The sequence below is a fragment of the Sciurus vulgaris genome (assembly GCF_902686455.1).
Source record: "Sciurus vulgaris genome assembly, chromosome: 1".
NCBI lineage: Eukaryota > Metazoa > Chordata > Mammalia > Rodentia > Sciuridae > Sciurus > Sciurus vulgaris.
Genome location: NC_136461.1, coordinates 180,214,837 through 180,234,665, shown reverse-complemented (window position 1 = coordinate 180,234,665; position 19,829 = coordinate 180,214,837). Strand labels below are relative to the sequence as shown.

Below are 19,829 nucleotides of genomic sequence, written 5' to 3'. Positions count from 1 at the left end.
ATGAATTTCAAACAATAAACAAAAAATTCCAGAAATAAAAAATACAGTGTTAAACTTCATGTTGTTCTAAGTAGCACAATGAAACTCATGTCTTCTTGCTCTATCCTGCCACAGATATATTCCCTTTGTTCAATGTATCTACTCATTTAGGTCATCATCTCAGTTGTCATGGGACTGCAGTTCTTGTGTTCAGGTAACTCTTATTTTATTTAAAATAAAGGTTCCAGAGTTCAAGAGCAGCCAAAGAGAATGTTGGCCATTATCAGTAGTCCACGTGTTGGTTTACCTATTGTACATGATTATCAACAGTGAACCATTAAGAAGAATATCAACCTCAGGATTCTCCTTCAGGTACATATAATCAGTATATAGAAATTTTGAGCTGTAATATCTAAGAATGATCCTATTACAGAATTTTTTTAGTGAGTTTGAAATTTAAAGTCAATAAAATTTGTTGCTTGATTAAGCTTCTTGAAGGCTACATAAACCTTTTAAACTCAGCTCTATATATCTTCACAGTCACAAATACAAAATAAGTCAATAAATATTTTAGCAAAATAAGAGGCAGGGAGAGGTACCCAGGTTAAAAAAAAAAATCTACTTAAAATTCAAACTCACAAAATAGAAGCATCAGGGAGAATCAATTTAAAAAATAGTATTAAAGTTTTTCCATGACATGTAAAATAATTCAAGTGATAAAAATTTAATGTCTCCATTTTACTTCATTCTTCATAAAATCTATGTATACAAATACACAACACTAATTCATGTGTTTGTAGCAGAATGATTTAGATGCCTAGTTCAATCAACAATTTGCAACTAAAACATGTGGTTGGTATTAAAAATGCTAAAGGCCCACATTCAAAGTTTAAAGAACCGCTGACTACTAAGGTCAGGAGTAGCAATTTTAGCAAAATTGGTTCCATCAGTATTTTCATACTGCTATCCACTACTATCATCTTCCTTCCTGTCAAGGGACTAGGATACAAAAGTAGACTCCTTCCCTTCCCACATCTCAATATCAGAGGAGTTATTCAACAGGACAGGTGGGCAGGAATTTGTGAAAGCTACACCACATCTCTACTCCAAACCAAAACAGGAATGGGAACTAGAAGGGAGATAGTTAGAACTTTAAATTAAATATGAGACTGAATTTTTAAAATAAAGTGACTAAGTCTTAAATAACTGAAAGAAGCTGTTTAAATTGCTAAATATAAATGAAAATTTAAACAGGACTGAACTACGTTTAAAGGATTCTGTCACCAACTGACATATGTTAGGCTGACATAACAGTAGTTTTGGTAAAAGCTGTTTATGTTCATATTATAGTAAGTTAAGATTCTAAACTTCTCAATCTATTGATCCATATTTTTTAATTAAAATATGATCTAGTAAAGTGAATACTTTAAAAACTACACAAAGTGGGCTATGGTCCTACCCCAAACAAGAGGAATACTATAGGACAGAAATAATTTTGTAAATCAATCCTAATGTAAACAGGAAGAAGCATTTTAACATGATTCCTTTGTAACTGCTGTTAATAAGACCAGTGACGTGACAATCTCCTTAATAAGTCCAAGTCTCAGTTATGGTTTTCCTAAGGGGGCTATAATGTTGGAGTCAGCAAATACTGAAAGCTGATAAAAGCAAAAGCAGTCACTGTGGAAAAGAGTGAAGTGGCAATAACATTAGTAGTCCAGTAAGTAGTTTGTTTATAGAAAGGGTAAAATCAGAAGCATAGACCAGTTTTATCTGGTCTGCCCTTAGTCTATCAATGTTAAAACTACTGTATCAATATCATTACTGAGGATCAAATGGTGAGTTACAAGATCGTAAACAACAAAAATGTGCCCCGAAATGCAGCCAATCTACAAGTGTGAAAGGTTTTATAAAAGAAATACTGCTACTAAGAACTTTTTCAAGAATTTAAGGAAGAATGACAGCAGGAATCTTAAGCAGTTGTTAAATATATATCTACACACACACACACACACACACAGAAATAAAGTAGCCACAGCAGAAAGGGAAAAAGACATCCTTCAAATAAATTGACCCATACTCAGAAGGACACAAATGCAAAAAACAACCCAAGAGCCACAACCCATCTGGCATGCAACTCCAAAGAACAGAATTCTTATTTAAGCAAAGGGTAGCTAGAAATTTTAAAAAGAACCGTTTATTTTTTACTTGAATATATTCATGCTCCTTCTCCAAAGTCAGGGAAATTTAGGGAAGCCATACTTATTCTAACCACTGCAAAGGATGATCAAGTGATTATTACAATACTTATTTTTTAAACTGTCTTCAGAACTCAGTATATTTAGTTTTTACCACTAAATGCTATTTTCTAGCTTTATCACCCATCATCTTCACTAGTTCCACTCCAAATAAAAAAATTCTAGAATTGGAAATTGAGATCATCCAATTCGACCCTGTTTACAAACAAGAAAATATAGATCCAAAAAAAATAAGTAACTTGTCCAAGTTCTTTCAAGAAGTTAATCCTAGCTGTACTGGCCTATTTGACTGTGGTCAGGCTTCTGTGACATCATAAGCCCTCTCTAACCTATCAGACATTTGGAGGCACCAAGAATATTTTTTAAATGTGCAATGAATTCATAAAGCAGCTTCAACAGAAGAATTTTGACTGCAACTCTGAAAGAAAATATCAGACATAGATGCATGGTCAATAAATGTTTATGAATAAAAGATCTGGATGTATATTTTGAGCATAATTATTATATGTTTGAGCATATTTATTAAGATATTAATTTTACTGCTTTCTAGTTAGATTACCTCATGTATTTCTGAATTCTCCATTCACCTAGAAGCTGCTTACACATCAACTCTTTCCAGTTAGGCTGAAAACTCATTTTAAAAATTCTTTATTCTAACACTTTAAATTTCTGTAACTTCACAGGGCCTCATGCTGTATGCTTGTAATTCCAGAGACTAGGGAGGCAGAGGTGGGAGGATCAAAAGTTTGAGGCCAGTCTCAGTTACTTAGCAAGGCCCTAAATAACTTAGTGAGATTCTATCTCGAAATAAAAAATAAAAAACGCTGCTCAGAGGTTAAAGGGGCCCTGGGCTCAAACCCCAGTACCAAAAGAATAAAAACTAAAGATAAAAAAAAAATTTTATCTTATCCTTGGTCCCATCTTTGAGAGGATTCTGTGTCTGTCTAATGTCCTTAGGAGTAGACAGTATATTCTCATATTTTTGCTAATTCTATAAGCAGGAATTCTTTAAAAAAAAAAGAGAGAGAAAAAATATTTTATGTAAAGTGAAGGAAAACCATTTAAAGGAGCAATGCTAAGGTAGATTTTAATATTGCAGTTTCCCCAAAGTTTAAGTTACATACCTACACACAAAAATAAACAGATATTCTCACTGTTTCACTACTTTAAAATGATTGGCAGGAGGTGGGAATAAACTTTATATATATTTTTGTGCTTTTTCTCGTTTTTTAAGCTAACACCTGATTACATATTAAAACAAGTAAAATATAAATGACTAGGCGGTCTGACATCTAATAAAGGACAATGGACAAGATACTACAATATTTCGCTAACACTAATACTTCTTTAGCAGCACTTTAAAAAATTCTGTAAGACATCAATATCATGCCATTGACGGATAACTTTTAAAGACTTGGACAAAGTCACTATGATGAAGGAACACTAACACAATGCTCAACTGAGAAAGTTTCAAAGTTCTACCACCCCAAGATAACATGCAGTCTTTCAAAGTACGAGAAGCAAAAATCAATCAGGCGCCAGTGCAAGTGAAGTGTTTTCTACCACGAAGTAGTATCTGCTTCTTATTTTATGTTAGGAAGTGAATCCTAACAGTTGGCAAATATCAACTAAAAGGAGAGACCCAAGCCAAAGCAAAAGCAGATCCAGCGATCTACAAGTCTCTAAGACCACGAAGGTCGTAACTGGCTCAAGATTCACGTCCTACAGGGAGGGAAAATGGATCAGACCCTCGAAACACTTGGCGGGGTAAAGTCAGTCCCCTCTAGGTGAGGAAAGCAGGAAGAGCCGAGCAGGAAGAGCTACGACGCAGTCGAAAGTCTTCAGTCCCCAGACTAAACCAGTCAGTCCTTCCTTCCTCACCCCACCCGCCGCCACTGCGCCGCGCCGCCGGCCCCGGGTCCCCGGCACACCTGCGGCCGCCAGGCCACGTACCCTGCCGCGACCGCCGCCTCCCCCAGCCCTCAGCCCGCGTCGGCCGCGCGGGAGGCGAAGGAAGGTGGGCTCACCAGGTCCCTCCGGGCTGGACGGCGCCGGGGGCCGGTGCGGCGGGGGCCCGCACCCCGGGTCCCCCCGGGCGGGCTCCCTCAGGTAATCCTCGAAGCGCACCTGCCGGGCTTCGCCGCCACCCCCGAACCCCCACAGGCGGTTGGCCGTGCCCCGCAGAAGGCGCCCGCTTTTCCCCGTGAACGTGGTCAGGTAGTCCATGCCGTCGCGGGGCAGGTCGCGGGGCAGGGACCGCGGAGGTGGACGACTTCTGTGGCAGCAGTGGCAGCCACCACAGGCTTGCCTGCCCTGCCGACCCGACCCGGGCGCGGCGGCTCCGCGCGCCTCTCAGGGGGCGGGGCGGGGCGGGGGAGGGGGCGTCCCGCCTCGGGCTCCGGAGCGGACCATAGGGAAACTGCGCATCGGGGGGACAGGGATGGACAAAAGTTTTTACAAAGTTCTTATTGTTGTTTATAAATGCATAGTCAAGCACAGCTAGCTTATAAAATGGGTACATTCTTCCTGAAACAGATTCAGGTCGGGAATCTGATAGTTTTAAAGGTAGCTGAACAATTCTCATCCGTTTCCCCCCCACCCTTCCGGCTCCAATGGAGCAGGCCCGCCCTTCCCGCCCCGCCCCGTCCCGGACCCGACCGGACTTTCAGGACTGCTAGGGAGAAGGGAGGACGCCTGGCCTCCAGCCCGAGGGCAAACCGGGAGAAAAATGACCCAGAGAAGTCTCTGCTGGAGTTGCATAGAGTTCGCGAGATTAGAAGAGTTTTGCAAATAGTGTCAAACAAGTTTGTGTGTATTGAGAGGAAGGAGGGACACGATCCACACAAAACTTTTGCAACTCAATTTTGTTTGTCTTAGGAATGGAGAGATACTTTTAACGTTAAGACTGCAGTAGTAATGAAAATAAAGCATTCATAGTCACATTTGAATTTCATTTTAACATTACGAACTGATTTTGGAAATTGGTTTTCCATGAGTCCAGATCTGTAAGGCGAGGTATTTGTGGGCTTTAGTGAGCACATTTGACTTACAGGGTCAATGACCTAGGCAGAGATAAGAGCAATGACGTTTGACAGATATTTACTACCCGATTTTGTTTCCCCGTGAAATCTGTTTATATTCTCTTACTCTCGTATTGTTTATAGCTTTTTTAGTTTTCCCACGCATTAAATAAACCCTCTTTCTTGGAATCACCAATATATTAAGGTATTTGGAGAAAAAGTTTGAATTACTTAATAAGTTCATTTATTGTAATAAATGAAGTCCAGAAACTGCAACTGAAGCTTTATGCTCACCTGCGGCCTCTACCCTCTGGTCAATTTTTTAAAATCATTTGACTGATCTCTTTCCACTCCTCACCATGTTTCGTTTAAATTCTTAGTGGGTTGGAAAAACCTCCTCATTCTAACATTACCAACCTGCATTATAACTGGTTAAAAATATAGAATATCTGGGCTGCATCCTTAGAGTACCTAATTCACAGTGTTTATGAGAAAGGGGCTCAGGTATCTGCAGCTGTAGCACTCATTCATAGGTTCAGAAGTGTTGCTTAGAGAAGAATTCTTGTTCCAGGCTTCCTTCTGTACCTCCTAAGAACTTATCTGTTAGATGGCATCAAGGATAGAATGTTTGTGCCACTCCCTGTAATTTGTATGTTGATATCCTAACACCTCAACTTGGAGGTGGAGTCCTTGGGTGATAATTAGGTCAAGAGGGTGATTACTTCATGAATGGGATAAGTATATGTGTAAAAGTTCCCCAGGAAAGTCTCACTTTTCTACCATGTGAAGATAGCAAAGAAAAGACAGCAGACTATAATCCTGAAGAGGTTCTTCACTAGGACCTGACTTTGCTGATACCCTGATCTCCCTTCTAGACTTGAGAACTATAAGAAATAAAATATTGTTGTTTATAAGCCATCCTATCTATGTTCCCTAGTAGAGCATCCTGAACTAATCCAGGTGGTAAGTTACTCTTCCTTATTTGTGAGACTTAGATTTAATGAGGAAGGATTATCATGCTCAGTACCACTTATAAGTTCTGTGTGAGTCTTGGTAAACTGAAAATATTTTTACAAATTTCAATGACTTACATCTAATACTGATTAACTAAATTGAAGTTTTTTTCTTAAGATGTTTTACATCTTCATGAAATTTACTGGTTTGTGATAAACATATCCAAATGTTTAGAAATTTTTGCACCTGATTAAATTTTCACTTTTAAATTCAATCTTAGCAAGAACTTGCATTCTGCCAGTTTAAACACAATAAATGAGAATTAACCCATCAATGTTTGATGAATGATTGAGTGCTTGAAACATTTTGGTATAAACTCAGCTAAGCCCTAATATCTTTTCAAAATCCTTTTGTCCAGGTAGTCAGTTCATTTGTTGTCTGAACTGTCATCATTCTGCTGAAGTACCAAATTTATCTCTTAAACATGTTTATTTTCCTTTTCACATGACCCAGAAAATCATGGGCCATCAAATATGAACACACATTTTTCTCTCCTTTTTCTCTTCAATCTACATACAAGCTCCTCTCCATATCCTAAGAAAGAAGTCCTGGCTCCTTTCCATGTCTCTCCTCCTTTTGCTCTCAGTCTAGTTTACTTTGTCTTTGATTTGCCAACATTATTAGTCCTCTTTTTTGTATTCTTTCTCTCTCCCTCCTCTATAGATTCTATTCTTTTATGCACCTTATATCAGCCACATAAATCCTTTTCACCTATAAAAAGTTTCCTTATGTACTATACCTACTTTAGTAAACTACCCTTTGCATCATTTTAAAAATAGCTTTATTGAGCTGGGTGTGGTGGCACCTGCCTATAATCCAAGCAGCTTGTGAGGCTGAGCAGGAAAATGGAGAGTTCAAAGCCAGCCTCAGCAAAAGTAAAGCGCTAAGGAACTAAGTGAAACTCTGTCTCTAAATAAAATGCACAATAGGGCTGGGGATGTGGCTTAGTGGTCAAGTGCCCCGAGTTCAATCCACAGTAACCCCCCAAATAGCTTTAATGATAAATAATTTACATAACATAAAATTCACCCATCGAAAGTATACAGTTAATCTTAAATGACAAAAACCTAACCTTTGAATGTGCCCATCACCTGAAAAATTAACCTCTTATCTATCTGAGTCACTCTCCATTCTCACTTGCACCCCTGGCAACCACTAATCCTATTTTCTGTCTATGGATTTGTCTTTTTATGAACATTTCATATAAATGGCATCATGTAATATAAGGTCTTTGGATTCTGCCTTCTTTCACTTAATGTTTCTAAGGAGTATTTGTGTTGTAGCATTTATTAGTACTTTGCTACTTTTTATTCCCAAGTAATATCCCATCATATAGATAGATCATGTTTTATTTTTCCATCCTCGAGTTGTTGGACATTTGGATTTCTCTTATTTTATGGATATTATAAATAATGTTATTATGAATGTCTACATGTTTAAGTTTATGTTGGCATATGTTCTATTTCACTTGGATACATGTGTGTGTCTGTGTATGTGTGTTAAAATGACAATTGCCTAACCAATCTATAGATTCAAGATAATTTCTATAAACATTCCAACTGTTTCCTTTGCAGATATAGAAAACCCTATCCTAAAATTCATATGGAACTGCAAGAAGTCCCAAAATGCCAAATCAATGTTGAAAATGAAGAACAAAGTTGGAGGACTTACACATGCTAATTTCAAAACTTATTACATAATTATAGTAATTAAAACTGTATACTGGCAAAAGGATAGACATGTAGGTCAGTGGAATAGAATTTAGTATTCAGAAGTAAACATTTATGACAAGCCAATTTTCAGCAAGGATGCCAAGACCATTTAATGGGGGAAATAATACTTTCTTCAACAAATAGTTGAGGAGCAACTGAGTATCCACATGTAAAAGAATGAGCTTAGCCCCTTGCCTTATAGCAAATATGAAAATTAACTCGAAATGGATCAAAGACATAAGTGGAACAGCTAAAACTATCAAATTCTTAAATAAAACAGGATAATACTCATGATTTTGAATTTGACAATGGACTCTTAGAGATGACACCAGCAGCAAAAGCAACAAAAAAAGAAAAATGCCTTATTCCTAATAAAAGAAATGCAAATAACTGCCAATAAATAACAATTTCTTCAATCAAATTGTGAATGTAAAAAAAATTAATAGCATTTTGGTGATACTGGTTGGAAACTAATACTTTCACACATTCCTGGTGGGGGTGGGGGAGTAGTATGGGTATTTGGCAGAATCTAGTTTCTTTTTTAAAGCATGTACCCTTTGACTCAGTTACCTCACTTCTTGTGGTATGTCTTACTGATATATGAAATTATGCATTTTTTCTACTTACAGTAGTAAAGTATTGAAAATGCTTTAAATGGTAACTAGCAAAGAAATGATTAAAATATGACACATCCATATAATGAAATATTATTCAATCTTTAAAAATAATCAGTCCTTTATGTAACTGTTTAGAGAAGACTCTAGAAAATATTTTCAAGGGGAAAAGCAAGATTCAGAATACTGCATGTGGTATGCTACCATTCTGTAAGATATATTTTAAAAATTCATATATATAAAAGAATATCTATATCTATATCTATATATCTATATCTATATCTACATATATAACCAGTGCTGGGCACTGTGGCACAAGCATGTACTCTCAGCAACTCAGGAGGCCGAGACAAAAGAATTTTGAGTTCACGGCCAGCCTCAGCAATTTAGCAAAGACCCTGTCTCAAAATAAAAAAATTTTAAAGAAGGTCAGGGATGTAGCTCAAAGGCAGAATGTTCCTGGATTCAATCCCTAGTGCTGCAAACAAACAAACAACAAAAAAAAAAAAAGAAAGAAAGAAAGAAAGAAAAACCAGAAGCCAGTTACAGTGGTTGCTTTATGAGAGAAGTAGCTAGCTTAGTTTTCATTGTGTACAATGCGCATGAATCACCTAGTTACAAATGTTCTTCTATCACTTAAAAAAGGGGAACTTATTTCACTGAGCCCATTCTATCTTGTAGAACATTGCTAGACTGTCCAATTTTGATTGACTATTATTTAGCCATCAGAAAACATGTGAAGCTGGGAGCAACGGAGCATGCCTGTAATTCCAGTGGCTCAGGAGGCCAAGGCAGGATTGTGAATTCAAAGCTAGCCTCAGCAACTCAGGGAGGCCATAAGCAACTTAGTGAGACCCTGTCTCCAAATGAAATATATAAAGGGCTGGGGATGTGGCTTGGCAGTTAAGTGCCCCTGGGTTCAATACCCTTCCCCCCCAAATAAAATTGAGATAGGCAACATTTCTTAATCATCAGTAGGAAACATGCAGTTCATTTTGCCTTTTTCTCTAAGAGTCATCCTCATATCAGGTTAGGTCACCTGAGTTAGTTTACGTGGCCTAGAATGCAGTGTTGCCTCATAGTTAAGCACATGAGCTGAGTCAAGCTTTAGGTTCTGACTACCCCTCTTACTAAAAGTGTGATGGGAAACAACTGATTTAGTCTCTGTTCCTCAGGCTCTTCACTTGTGAAATACAGAAAGACATGTTGAGAAGATTTAATAAGAAAGTGCAATCAATGTGCCCACCACATTGATACCACATTAAGTCCTTCATAAGGTGAGTTGTAATGCTTTCTATTAAAATACCATATTGAATTATGCTTTTAGTGTTATATTCTTTTATTGAAGCTCAATGCCAGAAATAATTATGAAAGGAACTGATATTGGAGATACAACTCATTGTGTTATCATTTAATGTACCTAAATTTTAAAACAGTTTTGAGAGATATTAAGAATTTCCCATCTGGAAATTCCTTGTGAAAAGCTTGCACAGGCCTTCATTAATCAGACAATATATGTTATCATCTTGCCTTAAGTTTCAAATACAATGACCACCTTTTATTTCAGAAAAGTAGAAGTGACTTTTTTCTTTTCTTTTGCTTAACAATTTCAGGTTCATTGAAATTATTTTTTACTAGACTTTTTAATAAAAAGGACAATGTGTAACCAGATATATGCACATGGTTAAACAAAACAAATAAGAACACATTATGTCCATAATATTTACAATATTTTGTAAAACAATATTTTTACTCCAATTTTTTATTTCATACACATTTCCATAGAATTCATATTAGATACACTCCATTCTTTTTGTAGTTTCAGAATTGAATTTATTGTTATCTATTGAAAAAAGGTGTACTGTAAGTTGCTATACTACTTAACCTTTAAATTCAATTACATCACATTTACTTCCCTCAAATTGTAGGAACTAATAACTCACTGTTAATTAGTTGGAATCCAGTGTACCATGTTGAATTTAGTTAGTTAGTTAGTAAAAAGCTCCTCCAAGTGGTTTAAGAAGTCTTGTCCCTCTGACATCAGTTCTTTAAGTAAAACTTGTTCTTTTGATTGTGGGAATAAATAATAACAATTTTAGAATTTATCATTTAAAGTAATATTGATAACATTTTAAAAATACGAAAATTTCAAATAAGACATTCATTGCTAGAAATATGAACTGGAGAAAAACAATGACGTGAAAACTAGCAAAATGGGTCTAACTTTATTCTGCTTAAAGAATGATATACACAGTTACCTAAAAAGAATCAGAACTAAATTATCAAACAGATGAATTAAATTATTCCTATTTTAAGAGAGCTATTCTCTGCTTTGTTGGTTTGTATTGGCTAATACTGAAGTTCAATTTAATATTCACTTTTTGTTCATTCCTCGACTTCTATCTCTAAGAGTCATACTGTATGCCAAGTTCTCCAAATTCAAGCTCATTTCTTTATCTTCTTGTAAAGATGACATCAAATGACTTTGCTATTAATAACCATTTCCTGGCATACTTCCTGGCTCACTGAAACTATTAAGAGTAGCTGCAACATTGTAGTCATTATTTTTTGAAATTTCCTTTCAATGCAGATAAAATTATTTATCATGGGGGGGGTAGGATTTAAACTGGAAGCAGAATTATAATATCCTGAGAAAATACAGAGACAATGAGCTATCTGAGCACCAGGGCATCTTCAGATCTTTAAGTAAAATGGTAAAAGTGAGATCCATGATCTTATTAAAAGGCTAGTTATAATAATAAACCCAGAAAAGAACAACTGGATCCTGAAAGAGTGAAATGAAACAGATGATTTTGTCAAGTCAAAGTAATCATGTTATATCCACCTGGCAACTATCCTATGGGATAGAAATATCAGCACTTAAATTCCTGATGTGCCAAGTGGAAACGCTGATAGAAACAACAGAGCAGAGACTAAGAGGTTTGGGGAGTTAAGAAACAACGGATGACTCTTACACAGTCTGTACATCTAGATCTGTCAGAAAACCTAAAGCCTCACTTGGTAGCTAGCCAAATTTGTTAGCCTTGACTTTAACATTTACTTTACTTAAATCCATAGAGTTTCTTTCTCAACTGAAAGGCTTATATTCAAACTTCTTATCTAACATGAGACTCTTGCTTGTGCCAACACTAGCCCAGAGAGGAAGAGGAGACATTGTTTGGATATAATCATGATTACAGTATTAAACAGCATATGATAAAGATTTTAAATGGCCTTTCAGTAGTGGTAAAGAACCTAATATTGATTTTTTTAAAAAAACCCTGCTGGTTGATACCAATCCTGGATATAATCATTACAAATCCTACTAAACACCAAGTAACTTTTTCTCAATTCTGAAAATTGTCTAAAAATGTTAACTCCCACACTTGTCAGAAAAACACTGCATGGCAGTGAAGCCAAACAGGGACCCAGCAATACCATCATTAAGAATTATAATTAAAACTCAGTTCACAATAACTCACATCAACCTACCATAGAATTATTTCAGTACTATTTTTATATCCTATTGAAGATTGTAATTACAATTATATAATTACAGCCCCAAATACTCCCTACCTGGAATGTGGCAGCTTCTGGAGCTTTTGGATCAATTTCACCCAGCTCATTGAGCAAGTGCCAAGGGGTATTACCATGTATGCCTTAAGACATGAAAACTCTACAAAGCTTTAGAAGTCTCTAGGAACAATAGCTAATCAGACTCTCCAAGAGGAATGTTAGAGGATGAAGATGAACAGTCTCATTCCCTTTCTCCCTCACTTTCCTTTTCTGCCTGTATTTCCTGTAGGGCTGTAGTGGAGTGTGTCTGCAGATGAGACTACATTCACAGTCATAGGGTGGTCATACCCTCTTATGGCCTCCTTTTCTTTCCAACTTGCTTTCCATTCTTGTTCTTTCCTTTCTTAACTCTATAATATATTGCTTCAACTTCTGTGTTTACTTAATAGAATTTTGATACTGATTGTTTTGTTTGTTTGCTTGTTTTTGCAGCCTGGGGGATGGAAAGCAGGGTGTCATGCATGCTCGGCAAATGTTCTACCACTGAGCCATAACTCCAGCCCAATACTTATTGTTTTCAACCTAAAAAGATGATCAAATAAATATTTGTAGTATATTAAATAACTTATTTAGTATATTAATTAATATCAGATATTAAGAGACTTTAACTTTAGATACTTGCAATTTATACAGTAGGTACTTAAAATTTAGAGCTTTTAGGTTAAAATTATAAAGAATAATTTCCCTATTTTTGATTCATATTTTTAAAGGCAATAGAAAAATGGAAAGGAAAAATGGAAAAGAAAGGACAAAATAATTTGGGGAGAACCTAACTCTGTTGCTAGTTATTAGATACCTTTGTGCCAAACATACAATGTTTTAGCTTCAAACTGCAACTAGTAATTGGACTATTTGGGATTTTTTTTCCTCCTGTGGGGGTAAAATATGAACTGTGGGACTGTATCATTACTAAATAAATTAAGCCTGGCAATAAAAAGAGAACCTGCCTACAAGTCCATCCATCTTTCTTTGAGTGCTGGGGTAGCAATGTCAAGTTTTTATCAATATTCCATTTGTTTCAGTGGTACATGAGCCCCAAATTGAGAAGTTGCTGAGCATAAAGGAGAACCTATTCCTTTTCCCAAGGTGTAGGGGGCTTCCCTGATACCCTGCCTCTTAACCCAAACATCCTTTGGTGAGAGATGCTAACAATGCTAGCTGAATCAGTCAAAAGACAATCAGAATATAGAAAAATGAACCAGGACAGAATATCCTTAAATGATCTAGCACTAACTAGATAACTTTGGTTTTCAAAAAGAATCATGCATAGGTCACTTTTTCCTGTTGTAGATGTACTCTTAATTTTATCTTCCCAGAAGGCAGCAGGCACATAAAATAACCATACACTAAACTCCAGTCTGTACTGCCCTAACAGTCTTAAAGATAAGTTTGGCCCTAGCCAGTGAGCTCTCAGCCATGTGCACCCACCCCACTTCTCATGCCACTCATGGGTTCAGTGGGCTCTACAGCCAACAGAATCACCAACCTTTATTAATGAAACTGAATAAGGACCAGTTGGTGGCCACTTTGTACCTATCCTTCTGATTTTCTAGGAGTCAGGAAGGAAGGGGTGGGGATGAGATTCTTAAAATATTCAGAGAACTTAATAACAACATCGCCAGGCCCTCATACATAATTGGTTCTGCTAATGCAATGCATGATATATAAGGACATGCATTTATGCTTGCTCATTAAATGCAGTACATTACATGATGAAGTGAAATCTCCCATATCTAGTTTCTCACCTCTTTAATCCATCCCCAACATTGTAGACAGATAAACTTAAATTCACTGATCTAATTATTGCCTTTTGGGGTGGGGATATAGCTCCGTGACAGAACACTTGCCTAACATGCACAAGTCTCTGGTTTTGAACCCCAGTACAGGAAAAAAAAAAAAAAAACAACAACAACAACAACAAAAAAAAAACTAAATATTGCCTTTCCTGTGCTTTAAAAATATATTTTGTTTACAGCATTGCTTCCTGTTGACAATGAGAATCAACTGTGGAACTTTTTTAAAAAATGCAAATTCCTAAACTCTACCCTGATCCTTATTCCAGGGTTTAGGATGAGAACCCAGGAACCTGCATTTATATACTTGTTTATTTATTTATTTATTTATTTATTTATTTATTTATTTATTTATTTATTTATTTATTTATATTTTCATAGTTCTGGGATGAAACCCAGGGCCCTCCACATTCCAGGCAAGTTCTCTACCACTGACCCTCTTCCCTGGCCCCTGCATTTTTCAATAGAAGCCAAGTTTAAGATCTGGGACTTCGTATTTCTTCTAAGTGATTTTGCATATTTAGTTCATGCATATTACATGCTTACTACTGACATTATGTATGAAATTAATTCTGGCAATCACTGAGCACAATTTAAATATGTGTTTTATATACACATGTGCAAAGAACAGCCTCTGTCTAAAATATCCAGTGTTTTACCTTCCCATACCTCTGTCCCTGATTCAGCAATCAAGGTTAGGACATGCTCTAGATGGTACTACTATAAGATGTCGGAGCCTCCATCCATCTAGATTCCTGAGTAACTATGGATGACAGGCCCTTCCCCCAACCTCACTAGGCATTGGACATGTAATATGAGCAAGAAATACATCAAGAAATAAATACTTATCACAACAAGTCTGAGGTTCATTTGGCAAGTTTGAGGTTCATTTACTGATCCTGAATAATACGAGGTTTTACAAAAGCTTGGTTTAAATTTTTAATGACATGCCAAATTAATACACTGAAGACCACTTGGTTTATGTTGTCAGGTTAACACATTTATTTTCAGACATTTCCTTTTATTTCTGTATTCTGAAGAGTATTTGCCTTTTATGTAAGTAAATAAGGATCTTCTTGATATATGTAGTAAAACCAGAAGCAAACCAACAAATAACCAAAACAAAATGGGTAGTATAGTGAGACCCTAAAGCTAAAAAGAATCCATAAATAGTCCATAATTTCCATTGGAAAAAATAGTTTCAAATCAGTCTAATTCTTTCAATAAATATTTTTATAATCAGAAAGTAAATTTGTCAAACATATGCATGTCCATGAAGTGCCATTTTATGTTTTATACATTGATCTCATCTAAAACTACACTAGAAAAAAAAAAAAAAAAAAAAGGCTAAAAAGAACTGCTTTTAGACCTAGAAAGAAAAAGTCTCAGTTCTTTTTATGTGGTGTCAGGGGTCAAACCCAGAACTTTCTGTATGCTAGATCAGATGCTGGGATAAGAACAGAGCCAAAAGATGCCAGGCTTTCCCATGAGAGGTACTGTTACATTAAGTTTCACCACATCTTACCCAGGCATTTAAGCTTTACTTTCTTAGTTTAGCCAAACACTTCTTGGAGAGGCATGATGTCCACTGTACCTTTCCAATCTAGGTCAAACTATTGATTTATTGAGATTTAGCCTTCTTACATGTAAGACAAGAGCAAACAGTTGCCTATTTTAGAGCTTTTTTATGATTAAAAAGGACATGGCATATTGTGTTACCCTATTGTTCTTTGGCCTTAAATGAACAGTCTCGGATTTACTGTCTTCAAAACCAGCTTGTTCTTCTAAGTCATGGAGTGGCAAACGATAATTCATGAATCAAATCTGACCTGCCACCTAATTTTGTAAATTTGGTTTTCTCCAAATTCAGCCATGTCTGTTCATTTATGTTGTCTATGGCAGCTTTTGAGCTATAGCAGCAGAAATGACTACTTATGACACAGACCTTATGGCCTGAAAAGCCTAAAATATTTACATCCTGACTTCTTTCAGAAATATTCTGCTGACCTGTTCTAGACCATGGAGAGCATTTTGAAACTACTCTTAAGTTTTCCATCCATATCATTCACCATCCTTTTTTATTAAGATAGCCATAAATTTATTCAAGTTGCTTTTATTCAAGTTGCTCATAAAAATGTTTGAGACAGGGTAGGAGAATCACAAGGTACGGCGCAACAATGTCTTCAAGGTCAACAATGATTTCTACTCATTGAGCACATTAATTTAAAAAGTAGAAATCCACTAAATGATATCATCACTCCATTCTCACTTATCAGCAATACCACATATTCATTAAATGTCTTTCTAGTATGCAGAAGATAAGATACAAACTCCAAGTGACCATGACTTTTTCCTTCTCAAGTGGTTTCAAGCTTGTGATACTTCAACTCCACTTTTTGAAACTTGGATTTTTCTACCGTTTTCTGGAAGATCTTCCATTTTCCAACTAGAAAATAGCCGGTTCTCACTCAATGCATTTCTTTTTCCTGATTACACAGCAACACTTTATTTCTCAGTTCCCTTTTAGGTCAGGGTGCTCAAGAAACTGATTTCTTCCCAATGGAAGGGTGACAAAAGTGGTGTCATTTCTAAGCTCACCCAGAATAAGCTCCAATTGCTGACCCTCGATTCTTATGTCCTCCTTATGACCTTGTTGCAGATGAGCATGGTGACCTGAAAAACTACTTATTAAAGATGGCAGGGATACAAGATGGAAAGGACACGGATTCCTGAATCCACCCTTGGAGGAGAACCACTCACCACTCAGAACTCAAATTCTAGATTTGAACAAGACATATAAACTCATATTTAAATTTGTATTTTAAAGTTTTTCATCATAGAACAGTGTGTATTTTCACAAATGCACTGCAATTCCTCTAAGATTACTGCCAAAAGTTTTGTGACCACATATGAACATATGTGATAACACAGTTTTCTCTGAACCAAGAGGTTTCAGTTCAAGTAAAGTAGAGGTGGGTGTTCTTTCAGTACATCTTCATCTACCCTAGCCTGCAAATTTCCATTTCCTAGTACTTTTGTACTTCATAAGAGTTCCTTCTTCTTGAGAACAATAAAACAATAGGCATTAACTTACTCTGCCTTTCAATAATGTTAAACAGTACACAACTTCCTCAAAAGAGAGAGTCACCCATCCTTCTTTTTCTCCTTCATCCGGGACTTCCCTTTTCACAGAATAGTTCTAGTTAGCTAGATTTCTTCTAGGTGCCTGAAACCTCACTCTCTGTCACGGCATGCATGACCTTTTCTGATGCTCTTTTCATACATTTGTGCCCTTTTTCTCTTTCAGTCCCTGGTAACATGCCCTTCCTACCTTTGTTTCCCTTAAGAGATAAGCTCAGAAAATACCTTGTCAGATCACATTGGCTTCTCCCCATTTTGCTTTCCCATTAAAATTATTCATGGCTTTTTTTTTTTTTTTTTTTTTTTGCCAGAGTTTGATATTTTGGGTGCTACCCTCTTATGTACAGGCCCTAGCTCTAGTCCTTGAAGTTGATTAAAACATCTTATGTGTTTATTTTCTTTTGTTCCCTAGTAGCATTCATTCTCACCACTTTTGAGAACATGGCCTGGCACATAGTAGGTAGGCACTTATATATTATGTTTGTTGAGTGAATGGAAGAAATCACATCTGTTTTTCTCTAAATTTTATACCAACCTACTTTTCTGCCACCCAAGAATCAGAGTTAAGCTGTGTTTACTCTCGCTCTCTCTTCATTATTATCTGATATTATCTGATGTTTTTCTACAAGAATGGTTCTCAGTCTTGGCTACATATTTTTTTAAATAGATATAAAATATTTATTTACATATAATTTTTCTTGACAAATAGCAATCACACATTTTGATGGGCTTCAGTGTGATAATTTAGTACATGTGTATAATGCATAACCAGATCAGGTCAACTGATCTATCAACCACCTCTAATATTTTGTTTTCAAATATTTATCATTTCTTTTTGTTGGGAACATTCAGAATCTTCACATTTTGAAATATCTATCAATTATTGTCCACCATAGTTATTCTACTTTGCTATAGAACATTATAAGTCATTTCTCCTATCCCATTGTATCTCTGAACCTGTATACCCTCCCTTTTTTCCCAAATTTTCTGATGCTCTGGTCACCACTTTCTGCTCTCTCCCCCTATGAGAACAGCCTTAGCACTCACATGTAAGTCAGAAAGTATGGTATTTGTCCTTCTGTATTGACTACATATTTTAGGATAACTGTTGAGCTTTAGCAAATCCTAATGTTCAGACCACACCTAAATCCATGAAATTTAGATCTCTTTGGTGTAGGACACAGATAGGTGGTAGATCCTCCTCAGGTAGCTTCACTGTTCAGCCAAAATTGAGAAATGCAGCAATGATCCTGTTATTTCCATAATAGGTCCATTTTAATAAAGAAAGTTAAGTCCAGGGACCAGTAATTATTTTGACAACTTCTTAAGAAAGATGTTTAGATAGATACCATGATCACATATCAATTGGTTACTGTACCGGGTATTGTACAAAGGCTTCTTCATATAGTATGTCATTTAAATCTCATATCTGCCCTGTGAAGAAGGTTGAGGACCTCCCTTTTGCAGACCAGGTCACTGGGGTCAGAGGGGTTCAGGAAGGAGATATTGTAAATCAGGCCAGCAAAGAGTCTCCTGGGTGTCCTCCTCTTACCTTGCCATTATATAGAGCACAGGGATTTTCATGCAGGGGTAATCTGTACTCCCTACCCTAGAAGGATTGCCAGATAAACAGGGAACCCAATTAAATTGGAATTTCAGATAAACAATACTTTTGTTAGTATAAGTTAATATCAGATGTTGCATGGGATATATTTATAACAAAAAAGTTATCTGCTTTTTATCTGAAATTCTAATTTATGTGGGTGTGTCTCTTTTTACTTAATAAATCTGACAACACTACCCCTAGGAACTATTTGTACATGTCTGGAGATATTTTGATTTTCCAGCTGTCAGTGTGCTAGTACTGTCTAGTAGGTTGAGGCCAAGCATGCTGCCAAAGATCCTGTAATGCGTATATAACCCCCAAAGATATACAGCTTCAATGTCAATAGTACCGACAATGAAAAACCCTGGTGTGGTAGATGTAGATATTGGGAAAGATCACGCCATGCCTCTGGAAACTTTTATAGTCTGTTTTTAAAAAGGCTTATTTCATCCTGTAACTGGCTAAAATATTTAATATTCTTTTATATTTGCACCTTTGTATGTTCTGCATGGAGATCACATGCCTCTCTTGATCCTCATACCCTCCATCTCATCTACAGAGAAGATGTGGGGCAGGCTGTTGCCATTTCCCAGCATGTCTTCCTGAGCTTGCTCTTTCAGTCCCAAATTTTCACTTAATAGCTTCAAAAGCTGTGTGGTTCCATTTAAGACACTGTCTCTCTGAAGTCCTCTTTGCACCAATTTGACTTAGCTGCAATTAGCACAGAGAAATCTGGGACTGAAAGAAAGGTGTGATATAGCCCATATGGCAAAGGGAGAAGATAGCTCTATGCAAAATAGTTTATTGCTAACACAATAATGCTTCCTTAGCAAGAAGAATTGCATGTTATAAATACTATTAATATGATGGCACACACACAGACACACATGCATGCAGACATATATATATATAGATCCTGGGTAATGGGGCACTTTACCACTGACCTACTTTATTCTGAGACAGTGTCTTGAGAAGTTGATGAGGATCTCACTAAATTGCCAAGGTTAGCCTTGAATTTGCAATCCTCTTGCCTAAGTCTCCAGAGTTGCTGGAAGTACAGGTATGCAATACCATGTCCAGCTTAATTGTTAACTCCTAAAATTATACTACCATCCA

General features: G+C 36.6%; 1 protein-coding gene across 7 annotated transcripts in view; it reads right to left on the bottom strand.

Annotated features, from left to right (window-relative positions):
- Window positions 1–19,829, bottom strand: part of OXR1 (oxidation resistance 1) — a 431,786-nt gene that overhangs the window by 77,223 nt on the left and 334,734 nt on the right. For 2 of the 7 annotated variants that reach the window (XM_079105186.1, XM_079105188.1), the window contains exon 1: window positions 4,265–4,589. The exons of 4 other annotated variants lie outside the window; for them this stretch is intronic. In XM_079105186.1, coding sequence (XP_078961312.1) covers window positions 4,265–4,463 — 199 coding nt within the window. In that variant the 5' untranslated portion in view covers window positions 4,464–4,589. Of the gene's footprint in view, window positions 1–4,264; window positions 4,590–19,829 lie in introns of those variants that run through there. One more of the 7 variants, XM_079105191.1, reaches the window with a different exon arrangement.